The 14253-nt window shown below is 38.1% G+C and overlaps 2 protein-coding genes across 2 annotated transcripts; one reads left to right on the forward strand and one right to left on the reverse strand.

The window, feature by feature from the left end:
• Positions 1–913: 913 nt before the first annotated feature.
• Positions 914–3328, reverse strand: LOC121729573 (flocculation protein FLO11-like). The gene is made up of 2 exons (XM_042118128.1): positions 3083–3328; positions 914–2666 (listed from the first exon to the last, which is right to left on the reverse strand). Exons 1-2 carry the CDS (start codon positions 3131–3133, stop codon positions 1014–1016), a joined length of 1704 nt encoding a protein of 567 aa, XP_041974062.1. The 5' UTR covers positions 3134–3328; the 3' UTR covers positions 914–1013.
• Positions 3329–3442: 114 nt separating this feature from the next.
• Positions 3443–13989, forward strand: LOC121729571 (probable multidrug resistance-associated protein lethal(2)03659). Its single transcript, XM_042118126.1, has 29 exons — positions 3443–3554; positions 3840–3934; positions 4021–4174; positions 4281–4352; positions 4439–4649; positions 4733–4870; positions 4946–5030; positions 5120–5276; positions 5404–5617; positions 6020–6161; positions 6255–6317; positions 6445–6542; positions 6706–6862; positions 7020–7216; positions 7347–7429; positions 7622–7745; positions 7854–7997; positions 8256–8422; positions 8696–8875; positions 9158–9305; positions 9483–9633; positions 9716–9943; positions 10073–10236; positions 10470–10604; positions 10860–11015; positions 11542–11662; positions 12397–12635; positions 13378–13518; positions 13924–13989. Exons 1-29 carry the CDS (start codon positions 3478–3480, stop codon positions 13951–13953), a joined length of 4071 nt encoding a protein of 1356 aa, XP_041974060.1. The 5' UTR covers positions 3443–3477; the 3' UTR covers positions 13954–13989.
• Positions 13990–14253: the final 264 nt, after the last annotated feature.

The following is a 14253-nucleotide window of genomic DNA, read 5'->3' on the forward strand; positions in this document are numbered from 1 at the left end:
AGCTGAAATTTTGGGAACACTTATTTTTTACCGTGATTTCTTTATTTTATTAACAAAATTCACTAATCTTTGACCTTGTCATCATCCCTATAATTGTACTTACTATGTATAAAAATAAAAAAACGTATAATTTTAAATAACGTTTATTTCAAAATAACAATATTAATAAATGCTCTTCGTTTAGCTAGGATATTTTTTTAAATGAAATAAGGGGGCAAACGAGCAAATGGGTCACCTGATGGATAGCAACTTCCGTCGCCCATGGACACTCGCAACATCAGAAGAGCTGCAGGTGCGTTGCCGGCCTTTTAAGAGGTAATAGGGTAATAGGGGTGAGTAGGGATGCGAAGGGAAGGGAATAGGGGAGGGTAGGGATGGGAATAGGGGAGGGTAGGGATGGGAAGGGAAGGGAATAGGGGAGGGTAGGGAAGGGAATAGGGTAGGGGATTGGGCATCCGGTAAACTCACTCACTCGACGAAACACAGCGCAAGCGCTGTTTCACGCCGGTTTTCTGTGAGATTTGTTAATTATACTTAATATAAAATAAATAAAGTCATGTTACAATTTAATTACAACTTTAAATACTGTACCAAAAATTGTATATAAAACAGTTCTAGGGTTCGTCTCATTACTCATAACACCGAGTGTTACACGTTAGCTATACGCTAGAATCTAGACAAAAACTTAATCTTATATCAGTAATAAAAATTTAAATCTTATCGGTGTACCGACCTAAAATACTATACCTACGGCTTTTAAGGACTTACAGCTGGGCTAGCATAACAACAGTAGACATGGGAAAGAATCGACATACTGACAGATTTTATCGACAAAATGGCGGATTTCTATTGTCTGTCACTTTGTCTTGTCTAACTGTCACTTTGTCTATTCTTCCGTAGAAAGAAACCGTTTTTTATGGTGACCATGCTTCGCCTGCAGGTGGTAATATTTTAATTTACGTCATTTCCTTAAATATAACAAGGTATTTGGTATCCATATAGCAAGGTAGTCGCTATCCCACACTAATACTTAATAAAGAACCATTATTTTCACTGCTTTCGCTTTCACTTTCAGAAGAGCTACTACTACTGACTCCTACGTCCAGTCCGATAACACCACTACCACCAATAGTAATGTTTAAGAGGCCACCATTACTATTGGTATTTTCCTCTGAGGAACTACCTCCAATATCAACTGTTATTAGCGAACCTCCTCCAATATCAACACCTAGGAGACCAGAACCATCCAAATCTATTCCAATAATACTCTCTCCATCACTTGAAGGTATACTTAAGGGAATTTTAGATCTAGTTGTTGCAGGGTCAGATATATTAGGAGTTGTTTGCGTAGGTGAAGATTTAATCGGCGATTTCGTAGGAGGACCGATGCTTGGTGTAGTAGCTGGTTTGGATTTAGAAGCGGTCGGAGTAGAAGTTACCTTAGCTGGATCAATAGCAGGAGCTGTAGGAGTAGATTTAGACGAACCTGTGGCAGTTTTGGTAGGGCTCGTGGTGGATTGTGTAGATTTCGGATTTGTAGTTGAATTTGATTGGGGAGGGCTAGTAGATGCCGGAGTAGATTTGGAGAAAGTTTTGGTAGGAGCTGTTGTACCAGAATTGGTTTTGGGAGAGGCTTTAGATGTACTCGTGGTATGTTGAGTGGTGGATTGAGCTGTTGAAGACTTAGGAGTCGAATTCTTAGTGGGAACAGAGTCGGTCGTATCAGGGAGGCGCCTGGAAGAAGTAGTAATGGTAGGATCTACAGTTGAAGGTTTAGGTTTGGTAGGAGCATTTGCTATAGATGTTACTGCAGCGGAGGCAGTTGATGTACCTTTTGATAGTGGACTATTCTTAGAAGGAGCCTGAGTAGTGGCCGTTGCTTCAGCAGTAGCAACTGTGGTAGTAGCTATAGCAGTAGCAGAGTTAGAAGGTTTGTCGTTGTCGGGAGTCACTGTGCATTTGGAAGTTGAATCAATATTCGTTTTTGATGCTTTGTTTTTAGACTTCTTTTTTGGTCGTTTTGATTCACTGGGCCTAATCTTTGAAGTTGGATTCGCTGTTTCACTTATAGGTTGTACATTATTTGTAGGTTCTTCGTAAGTAATAGAGTCACATGGGTCAATTAATGATTGTAAAATTTGCTGATCACATAGTGACTGGAAGTTACTTGACGGATTCGGATGATTTATTGTAGGTTGTGGGATAAACGGCTGAATATCTATTGGTTGTTGGACTACAGGTTGATAGTCTGATATTTGCGGGCTTATAGATTGGATAGCTGGCGGCAAATTATTGATTGGCACGTCTGTTGTGGTGTTAGATAAATCATTAGATGATTTAGAAGGTAATTCATGAGTAAGTATATAAGGAATTGGAGGAATTGGAGGTATAGGCTCTGGACATCGCGCTTGCGTAGCTTGCGTTGCGGTGTAGACTAACGCGTTGACTAGATTCATAATAATTTCATCAGGATAGGATGTTGAAGTGACTGTTTTCGATGTTTTTTCCTCCAAGGCTCGAGCAAGGTTCAATAAAGCATATAGATCATCGCAACTGTAGCTCGAGTCTTTCGGCGGCGACTCTCTATAACTAGACCTGAAGTCCACTGAACTGGGTGAACCAAACGGCCTTAACCTTCCACCATTATAAAACTGTGCTTCAATGACCTAAAACAATTTTTTATCATTATTATCGTAATAATAATTTTATTAGGACATAAAAAATTGCTGTAAATAACGCACAATATATTTTTGCAAATAACTAGTTTAGTTGATGACCAATTTGAATGCAAATCTGGAATTAAAAGGTAAAAAGTTACAAAGAACAAGTCTTTAAGCTTTTTGGAAGCAAAAAATAAGGAGTCCAATAAATTTGCAGAAATATTCCCGTATACAGCAAGTTTAAAGTACTACGAAATTTTAGCAATATTGAGAAATTGATGGTGGTTAATTAGAAAATTATATTTTACAAGAAATTAATTGATTAACTTCATATACGGGGGCTAACTAGTATTTAGTGCTGATAACAGTTATTACGTGTTGTGTTACTAATTACTGTACATTCTAGGGAACTAGTTACTTACGTTTGTTATTGCAACAGTAACAAATATATACACAAGACCGGTATAGGCCATCTTCCTAAAACTTATTTCATTTAAATGGAAATTTCTAATATATATGAGTTCATTTCTAAGTATTACATAAGATGCAATTATTAGGAATTCTTCTACAGAATGTTTGTATTGATGGGTTTGAGTTGCGTAAAGTAACTAGGCGAGATTTCTTAAAGACCTATTTTATAAACGTCACGTAGTAGTTTCTTATCGGAATTATGATATTTTATATGCAGTTCAAAGATTTGATCTTCGAAAACGCTTCCTACCTGTTCATATTTATGAAAAAATTTGAACGTCCAATAATCGTAGCCCTATAGAGTAGGATCAGGTAAAAAATAAGAGCGTCTGTTGATTTAAACAACATGGATACAGATCCCAAGCAACGCAGAAAAATGAACCCAAGGTTCAAAGCAAACCTTTTTTCGGCACTAACGTTTGGGTATGTACAGAATGTTAGGAAAGAAATATTCATTTTATTCGTCGCAGTGATACAGTCATGCTGCTTTTAATAAGTTTACCTCTTGATTGAGAAATGTAGATTGCGTTGCTTGTTTTATAATAAGTCTTGCTCTCAAGTACTCTTGTGTCACAAATATTACATCAGTTAGCAGTTATCAAATTTTCTGAAGTATATTTACGTGACTTGGAACCAGTGATTGCCTTATTTTTATCCTCTGATTATAACTATTATTACTTGCAACTATTTTGCAACCAATTTCTGCAGATGGACGCTGGAAACTTTTATAATGGGATACAGTCGAGATATCAAAGAAGAAGATCTTTATGCTCCCCTACCAGAGCATAGATCTGACGTTCTAGGTAAGAAATTCGATACAGATTTGAGAGAAGAGATACAGAAAATGATTTAATTGATCACCTATTACAATAATATTGTCACATCACAGGCGATGCATTGGAAAATGCATGGAAAGAAGAAGTCGAAAGTAGTTCTCAGATTATAAACAAGATACCAAGTTTAAGAAAAGTGCTGTGTAAAGTTTTCGGGGCTGAGCTCTTGCTTTATGGACTAATTTTGGCTGCTATGGAATTCATTATTCGGTACTACCTTTAAGTCTCTGTATTAAAAACAGTCTGCGGATAGTAACTTATAAGTATTAGAGTTACATACCTTATTGAAAGCCTAAGCTTCATTTTTACATTTTAGTTTGCAGCAACCACTATTTTTGGGTCTTTTACTCCGCTACTACAGCCCGACACAAGAACTTTTTAATCGGACGTATGTATTTATTAGGAGGTCACTGGACATACAATCAATTTACTGCCTTGAATGAAACGGTTTAATTTATTGAAATCCTTTTCTAGGGTTTCCCATTCATATCTAAATCGGCTTTATAAATATTACGATGAAACGCAGCACTCTAGCCCCATATCGTGGTGGGAAGCCGTTTTCTTCTCCCTAGGAGTGGTATTCTGCAGCATGGTCAATGTGATGGTTCAACATCCTTTCATGATGGGTGCGATGCATATAGGCATGAAGATGCGTGTGGGAATATGCAGTCTTATTTATAGGAAGGTACGGACAGCTCCATGATATGACGAGAAAACCAAGATGTTAAAAAGTAACTCAGGAAAGAAACTAATTTGTGTAATTTTCAGACACTAAGAGTGAATCTTCGAGCAATGTCGGAAACCCGAGGTGGATCGGTAGTAAATCTCTTGGCAAATGACGTTAACCGTTTCGATACGGGTCCATTATTTATACATTATCTCTGGATAGGGCCTATTGAAACCCTGGTGCGTATTATTTTACTTGATGAGATCAGAGATGCCACCAATATTCAATCCTCTAAATTGTAAGTATTTTTTCAGATAGTCACGTTTTACATTTATAGGGAGCTAGGAATGCCAGCAGTATATGGAGTTTGTATGATTTTAATCGTTATGCCTTTCCAAAGTAAGTAGATCCTTTATTTATCAAACTAAGATAGGTATTGGATTTTAACAAAAATGGAATACTTTTGATGGGTTTTGACAATATTTTAGCTTATCTGGGTTTTAAGACTGCGTATTTTAGAAGGAAAACAGCGCAGAAATCAGACGAAAGGGTTCGGTTGATGGAGGAAATAATAATGGGCATAGAGGTCATCAAGATGTATACATGGGAGCAGCCGTTTCGAAAAGTTATTGACTCTGTGAGACGGTAAGTCACAGACAGCAGTTGGCAAGAGAGGTTTCTGGAGAAATAAATGGGGCGGTCCATATTATGGCGACTGCTGCAATCTATTTAAAATAAGTTGGCTTGTTTTCATCTTCTCTTTTTATTTTAGGGAGGAAATTCGCTACATCAAGCTGACTTCATACATCCGTGGGATAGTGATGTCGTTCATAATGTTTACGTCTCGGTTTAGCATATTCATCACTGTTCTTTTATACGTTATGTACGTTCAGAGAATTACTGTTGAAAGTGTATTCTTCCTCACTTGCTTCTACAACATCATCAAACAAACTATGACGTTGTATTTCCCGCAAGCTGTTGGACAGGTTTGTTGCTCTTAACTTACAAAAGGCTCAAAGTAATGTTTATACTATAACATTATATATATCTTTTTAAAGTTACCAGAATTAGGTAGATATACCAGAAATTGGCAAAGAAATTTTTGGTCAATGGTAATGTCAAATTGAGTTCCTATTCTTGGTGATTATACTTGCAACAATATTAGCTATATTGTTGGCCATGCAAAATACTTCGGAAATACACAAAACAATAGTCGTAGAATTATTACTTATTGTTATCGTCATGTGAATAATAAATATTAGAACACGTGCCATACACAAATTGCTAAAGATGTTTCTACGAATCGTAGACCCAACCATGCCTGGATCATTGGTTCAAATATCATCTACGTGCCTATTCCTTTTTTTAACGTTTAGGTGTTACTTCAGATTGCAGAGTTAGACGTAGCTGTTCAGAGAATCAGAGATTTTCTAATCAGCGAGGAGTGTCTCCTACCTTACCGTAAGGATTCGACGATAACCCACATGAAATCCAAACCAAAACGGCCGAAAAAACGAGTAACCATTTCAGGTAAGAAACAAGTGTTTTTTGCTTTGCGACTGTGGCTACAACTAGTGTCACAATCCTGCATCGACCGTAATTCAATTCTTATATTTATTTTAGAAAATCCAAAATTGGGACACACTCAAAAAGCAAGCACTTCAAAATACAAACTGAAAGAAGAAGGTAGAGAGCTGTTCCTGTATTTTTTGGGAGACTTCTAAAAATCTTAAATTTTACCGATCTACAAATCACGTAACAAGACAAGTTTTCAATGCGAGCACTATAATGATGTAGCTGATAATGTTTTTAGAAACCGATCAAAAGGACATCGCAATAAAGCTGCAAAATGCAAGCAGTCGGTGGTTGAAATCATCGTCAAAGGATGATGTAGCGAATGTAACATTGAATGTAAGAATATATTCTTAAAACCTATACACTGTATACAGTACCTATACGGCTTTAATAGGTACAAATTACGAGTAATTAAAAACACTTGTTGGAATTTAAACTTCTTCTAAAATACTACCTAATAGAATCTAGCTTCAAGTGTTTGTTGTTTAAATTTACGCAGATTTATCAAAAATCCCTTACGATTGTCATTGGAGCTGTCGGATCAGGAAAGTCTACATTGTTGCACATGATGCTCAAAGAATTGCCATGCTTAAAGGGGAGTGTGGAAGTTTTGGGAAACGTCAGCTACGCCAGTCAAGATCCTTGGCTTTTTGTCGGTAACTTTTGTTTAGCTATGTTGATGCTGTTTTCATAATATCATAAAAGAAAATAAGACAGCACCCTGCACCTGCCTTTTTAATACTTTCTGAAAATTTCTAGAGGACCTTTGACATTTCGTATTCTTTTTTGCCTTAAAGCAACTTCATATTACAGGATCTGTACGTCAAAACATATTATTCGGCAAGCCATTCGACAAAGCGAGATACATGGAAGTTTGCAAGGTGTGCGCACTCGAGAGAGACATATCCATGTTCCCGCATGGAGACAAAACTATTATGGGGGAGCGAGGAGTATCCCTTAGTGGTGGTCAGAGAGCCAGAATAAATCTAGCAAGAGCTGTTTACAAGGATGTAAGTTAATATGAGAGGACTGAAAATGAGGCAGTTTAAAACTTTAAACTAAGTTTTAAAGAGCATTTAAAGACTACTGTATATTAAATACTGAGAAAAGTTTAATAATTATGCCATCTCTATATTTCAGGCTGACATATATTTATTGGACGACCCACTATCTGCAGTCGATACGCATGTTGCAAGGCACATATTTGAAAACTGCATTAAAAAGTAACCATCATTTTATATTTTTATACTTATATAGTATTTGATTGTATAAGTCCCATAAATTCGTTAGCTTTCTCTTAAGCTCAAGTTGAGGAAACTAGTAGTTTAGCCTGAGGTTTAGAGATCTTCAATCAAGTCATAAATAAGATGTTTATATAACCAAATAAATAAACTTAAATTAAAAACTGTTAACAGATATTTAAACGACAAGACTGTTGTGCTTGTAACACATCAACTCCAATTTATCAAGTCAGTGGATCAAATTCTAATATTCAACAATGGAAATATCCTTGCACAGGGCAAGCTTGATGAATTAGACGTAAGCATAAAACAGTATCTAAGAATAAGTATTATATAAAGAAACATCAATTAAAAAAGTAATATTCCCTATAAAATTTTACTGAGACTGCTAAATTTTTAAATGCAGAGCAAAGAACTGGCCATCATTCAAACGATTCAATACCACCCTCAAGAACCACGAACAGAGAAACTAGCAGGCAGTTTGAGTAAAATCACATTAGCCCCTACTACTTCGGTTTGGTCGCGATGGTCCATGATGTTTGACATCAAAGTAAGAATTAAGTAGATAATAAAAAGCATTAAGCAACAAAAAAATGCATCCACTACGGATATCCAAGAAGACGGTTAAATAGTAATAGGAAATACCAAAGAGCACTTTGCTGTTTGATCAGTTGATGTTAATGTTAATGATAAAGAACATGTAATATAACAAAGAGTAAAATAATAAAATTTCCTTAGATGTAGAAGAGCTGTGAATGTTCAAAGCTTGCGATACTTACCTACTTCTATTTAACAATTTCTGTTAAAGGACCAAAAAAAGATAGGCGAAGCTCAAACTGAAGGAAGGGTGGACGGATCTGTATACAAGAAGTACTTTTTAGCGGACTCGCCTTGCTGCTATGTGCTTTTTGTGGTGTTCATGTTTCTTTTAGCGCAGTTCTTCGCGAGTGCTAGTGATTATTGGATCAGTCGTTGGTATGTGATAAAATATCTTTATTTACTCATTTGGTAACTCTTCGTTGACATGCGGGTAATCGATATTATTTACATGAAAGGTAACGTATACTTGGTGGCTTCCGAATTTATCAAAAATGTTGCAGAAGAGTAGCAATCCTGAACTATTTATTGATGATCGGTGATGTAGAGCTGCTTATGCGAGGAGTAATATTGCAGAGTATTGGGGACTTACGACAAAGCTTCCTTTTCCGTGCAAATAAAATGTAAACTAGACTAAAATACTTCTTTCAGGAGTATCGCCGAAGACCACCTAACAGGCGATGCCACGATGGACTACATTCTTTGGTCACAATACGGACTAAGTCGGGATTATTTCGCCCTAATATTTGGTATATTAACTATTGCAACGGTCATCGTCGCTTTGATAAGAGCTATATTCTTCTTCTCGCTCTGCATGAAGTCTTCGATAAAGTAAGAATACATTCCCGTTACCTACACTTATGCAGTTGTCACAGTTACTATCTGAGAATGCAAAATTATATTTAGAAGTTTCAGACTCTATGAAGCGTTTACGATATTTAGAGCACAGAGACGTAGCTCCTTAGCTGCAAAGTCGAGGCACTGCTACGCAACAGACCAATTTAGTCTACCCTTATATTTAAGACTTTAGAACCATAATTCCGGAACATTTCAATGAAGCCGAGAGTCAAGACTAAAGACGTACCTATCCTGAGATAGATTTGTTGTTCACAGATTGCACGATAACATGTTCGACTGCGTTTCAAATGCACCAATGAGTTTCTTCCACAGCAATCCCTCGGGACGGATCCTGAACCGCTTTAGCAAAGATATGGGCTCCGTCGATGAATACTTGCCTCAGGCTATGCTGGACTGTGTTCAGGTAAATGCTGATGTTTCTACTCTTACAGCGCTGTATTTTCTTTTCGCGACTTATGGTTAACCTGCTTAAACTGCTCGGAATTCAAATACAACTGGAGCAAGGACGACTTGTACCCAGTGGATCTCGGTCACCAGAATTTGGCCCATTACTTTTTTACTAACGCAAATTTAATTTCAGATAATTTTAAATTTAATGGGCGTGATTTTGGTAATATTGATAACGGAAGTAATATTTTTGGTACCGATAGCAGCTACGTTGTTGATATTTTATGCCTTTCGCCTGGTATATATCAGAACTTCAAGTGCTATTAAACGTTTGGAGGGAATAAGTATGAGCGTTGTTTCGATCCAGAAATAAAATCTTTTAAAGTTACCTATCTAAACTAGCATCATTGTGCATTTTATCAACAGCAAAGAGTCCAGTATTTGGTCATGTGAACGCGACATTACTTGGCTTGCCAACAATAAGGTCGTTTGAAGCAGAAATCCTCCTGGTGAAAGAATTTGACCGGCATCAGGATTTGCACAGTGCAGCGTGGTATCTGTTCATTACGACAAGTAGATCGTTCGGATACTTTTTGGACGTTGTTTGCCTTCTCTTTATTTTCTGTGTAACGTTCAGTTACATTATGAAGACTGGTAAGAACATAGGTCAATTCCTGATCTCTGATAAAATGCCTGTTCTCACGATTTTAGCTAGAGAGACCAGTATTTTAGCCATATTTGATTTGCATATCGGAACATGATCTTACTATCTTCACGTTTCAGATTTTGAAGGTAGCTGCGCGGGGCTGGTAATAACTCAATCTATCTCTTTAACTGGCGTGTTCCAATGGGGCATGCGACAGTCCGCCGAAATGGAAAACCAGATGACCAGCGTGGAACGTGTGCTAGAGTACACACAAATACCACGAGAGACCGCGCTTACGACTGTGAGTAAATAGCCGATGAGGAAAGCTAGACAAATATAAGTACTGTCGTATCCCATTTAAAAATACAAAATACTTTTACCAAATTACAACTCTTGAGTCATAACTGATAATCCCGTAAAGTCATCAGCAAGAAGAAAAGGCAGTTCAAGACATACATTAAAATGTTTAAATGCTTCAATTAACACTGACCACTGCCCTATGTAACTTTACGAGAAATCCGAAATAACTTTCAGAAATCGCAAACAAAAGCTCCAGAAAACTGGCCATCAGAGGGCGCCATTAGTTTCGAAAACCTTAGTCTGAAATACACTCCGGATGGAAACGAGGTTCTTCACAAACTTAATTTGGATATTCTACCACAAGAAAAGGTACGAAATAAATTTTGTACTGTCATTAAAGTAGAAGTTCACATAAAGAAATAGGCGAAATGATGTTATAGATGTCGATAAGTATTAAACTACGGTCAAACCCACGCAACCAAAAGCGACTGCGAAGCGGGAGCGTCCGCAACGCGGGACGTTCGCGTCAGCACAGCGGGAGTAGTCGCGTAGACGCGTGTGTTTGACCAAAACCTTATTCTGCCAATAATAATAATTATTTTTATATATTTTTTTAAATTCCAGATCGGCATTGTAGGAAGAACGGGTGCTGGTAAATCGTCAATAATACAAGCGCTGTTTCGCTTGGCGTACCTAGAGGGTGCCATCTTGATAGACGGTGTAGACATTGCCACAATACGTCTGGAAGATCTGAGACAGAAGATATCTATTATACCTCAAGTAATCCGAAAATCTGAATAAAACCACTACTACTGACTAATTAAAAATGTTATCAAACCTTAAGCTGGCATCATGTTTTTTGAAAATTCAGTAGTGCACTGAATATCTTCTTAATCTTATATAAAAAATTCTCGTGTCACAATGGCCGCGTACTCCTCCGAAACGGCTTTACTGATTTTAACCAAATTTTATACTTATGCATATTCAGTGGGTCTGAGAATCGGCTACTGGGTACTTTTTATATTGATGCATGCATTTGTGGAATAAATAATAGTAAATTATTACAACTTGAGACTGACGGCGACCATTGTTTGTGCGACGGGATAGCGATGGACGTTGCCATGGTGACATACTTATTTAGTCACTTCAATAAAATAATATGGGCGAAATACTTTATATGGCAAAGAAACGTTTGCCGGGACAGCTAGTAGAACTCTATAGTCTGCAATATCATAATACATAATATGTCTAGTCAAAATATGTATTTATTTTTAAAATAGGTATAAAACTTCTTAAATGTTTGCAGGAACCAGTTCTATTCAGCGGAACAATGAGAAAAAACTTGGATCCTTTCGACCAGTATTCTGATGACGTATTATTAAATGCTCTGGAGAAAGTTGAGCTCTTGGATGAGCTAAATCTAACAGGTGTTATGTTATTACCTAAACATTTAGACGACTATTTTTAAGGGTTCCGTAGCCAAATGGCCAAAAACGGAACCCTTATGGATTCGTCATCTCTGTCTGTCAGTCCGTCTGTATGTCGTCGTAGCGACTCCTTTACTATGACTATTGAAAAACCAAGTTACTTTTTCGAATGAACGAATGACCGGCATTTGTCATGTTTTACCACCGACTAATACTGAACAGTAGCAGGCTTCAAATTCTAGACGCTGCGCTGTAATATAAATATCATATCACATGCATGATGCAGCGTCCCAACTCTTAGGGCCTGTTTCACCACCTCCTGATAAAGTGCCGGATAGGCTATCCACAACCTATTTGACAGATTCTCCATACTATATCTATCAAGTTAAGTTGTGGATAGAATATCCGGCACTTATCAGGACGTGGGGAAACAGGCCCTTAACATATTAATGTGATAAAGTGGCTATCCAACACTTCCAACGACACTAAGGCTGCGTTTCCACTGAAGCGGAGCGGAGCTTAGCGGTGCCCGAATTGACCAATCGTGCTATTCCAGCGGAATGACAGCGAAGATTTCGAGCATGGTGATTGGTCAATTCGGCACCGCTAAGCTCCGCTCCGCTCCGCTTCGCTTCAGTGGAAACGCAGCCTAACACCCTGCACCTATACAGTTCACCAGTCACCACACACTATACCTCGCTAATACAGTTTACACAAAAAAGGTGAACTTTTAGACGCATTATACAAGAAAGTATCGGATTGCGGTTCCAACTTCAGCGTGGGCGAGCGGCAGCTGGTGTGTTTAGCGCGGGCCATCGTTAACAACGCGCGAATACTGCTGCTGGATGAAGCGACAGCGAACGTCGACGCGCAGACCGACGCGTTGATTCAGACAGCCATCCGACAGCATTTCCGAGCCTGCACCGTGCTGACTGTCGCCCATAGGCTTAACACCGTCATTGACTCTGATAAGGTGCGACTTTTATTCATTCCTGCTGTATCAGACGTTTAGTTCCTGCTGCTGGATGAAGCGACAACAAACGTCGACGCGCAGACCGACGCGTTGATTCAGACAGCCAGCCGACAGCATTTCCGAGCCTGCACCGTGCTGACTGTCGCCCATAGGCTTAACACCGTCAATGACTCTGATAAGGTGCGACTTTTATTCATTCCTGCTGTATCAGCCGTTTAGTTCCTGCTGCTGGATGGAGCGACAGCAAACGTCGACGCGCAGACCGACGCGTTGATTCAGACAGCCATCCGACAGCATTTCCAGCCTGCACCGTGCTGACTGTCGCCCATAGGCTTAACACCGTCAATGACTCTGATAAGGTGCGACTTTTATTCATTCCTGCTGTATCAGCCGTTTAGTTACTGCTGCTGGATGAAGCAACAGCGAACGTTGATGCGCAGACCGCCGCGCTAATTCACATAGCAATCTCCGCCCATAGACTCAACACCGTCATTGACTCTGCGCCTTTTATTAACTTAATCAGTATTCACTTCTATAGATAATGTTTTTTGACCTGATTGCACTCAGGTGGACATGTCATTGATTTTAGATCAGGGTCAGGAAATTTTTAAATCCGTGGCAGACTCAAGCAAAACAACTAAGCGGTTTTATAAAACATAACTACAAGACGACCGAAATCTCAGATCTTCATCCAGGAAATGTCGTTTGAGAGCTAAATTTTTTTACCGGTTTCTTTTTCAAGATCCTGGTATTGGACGGTGGACATCTCATGGAATATGATCACCCACACTTGCTGCTGCAGAACAGACAGGGCCACTTCCGCAAGATGGTGGCGGAGACCGGGCCAGCCATGGCGCAGATACTACAAGCCATGGCTGCTGAGGTAATACGAGCATTTTTAAAGATATCATAGAATGGAGGCATTAAACATGAATTAGCACAAGTCTCCTTAGACCCTTACTAATAAACATATACAGGTTATAACAAAACAAACTCCGAATAATTTTTGTGTATACCTTGCATAGAGTTCAATGTCAAAGTATCAAATATCAATAGCATCGAAACTTCGAAAGTTACTTTTTCAAATTATTGTACAGACGTTCATGGCATCAGGGCATTTCTCATAGAAAAGTAACTGTTTCGCCTATCACCAGTTTCATCTAAGTGTGGTTTGCTACAGGGAAATAACTCACCTCGTAATTTGAACCACAATTCTTTTGCATAGGAGTCAAACCTAACTAAAAAACTATTACTAAGTAAGCTACTAATGCTAAAATGTACTTTTCAGAGCTACAAGAAATCAAAAACCCAGAACTAGTTTCATAAATATATTATTTCTATGTACAGAACAGTCTTAATAAATTTCATTTTTCGGTTAATACTTTTTCATTTAAATATGATTAAATAAGGCCGCATGATTAATATACGCATAAATAAAATACTTACATTAAAACTAAAGTTTATAAATAATAATAGGCAGTAATACAAAATATTAAGATTAAAATATAACAGTAAAAATGTACGTAACATTTAAATGTTTATCTCGCTGGAACCATATTATATTTTTTCGTGATAAAAACTATCCGATGTCCTTTTCCGGGACACACAAAATGTCCAT

This window comes from Aricia agestis, chromosome 8 (assembly GCF_905147365.1).
Source record: "Aricia agestis chromosome 8, ilAriAges1.1, whole genome shotgun sequence".
Taxonomy (NCBI): Eukaryota; Metazoa; Arthropoda; class Insecta; order Lepidoptera; family Lycaenidae; genus Aricia; species Aricia agestis.

Bases quoted from the DNA above. Each gene is read 5' to 3' on its own strand.
- LOC121729571 (XM_042118126.1), top strand. From the start codon at position 3,478: ATGGATACAGATCCCAAGCAACGCAGAAAAATGAACCCAAGGTTCAAA. The intron at 5,277-5,403 runs GTAAGTCACAGA...TTTTTATTTTAG, and splicing joins GTTATTGACTCTGTGAGACG to GGAGGAAATTCGCTACATCA. The intron at 7,430-7,621 runs GTAACCATCATT...AACTGTTAACAG, and splicing joins TTTGAAAACTGCATTAAAAA to ATATTTAAACGACAAGACTG.
- LOC121729573 (XM_042118128.1), bottom strand. From the start codon at position 3,133: ATGGCCTATACCGGTCTTGTGTATATATTTGTTACTGTTGCAATAACA. The intron at 2,667-3,082 runs GTAAGTAACTAG...AAATTGTTTTAG, and splicing joins TTACTGTTGCAATAACAAAC to GTCATTGAAGCACAGTTTTA.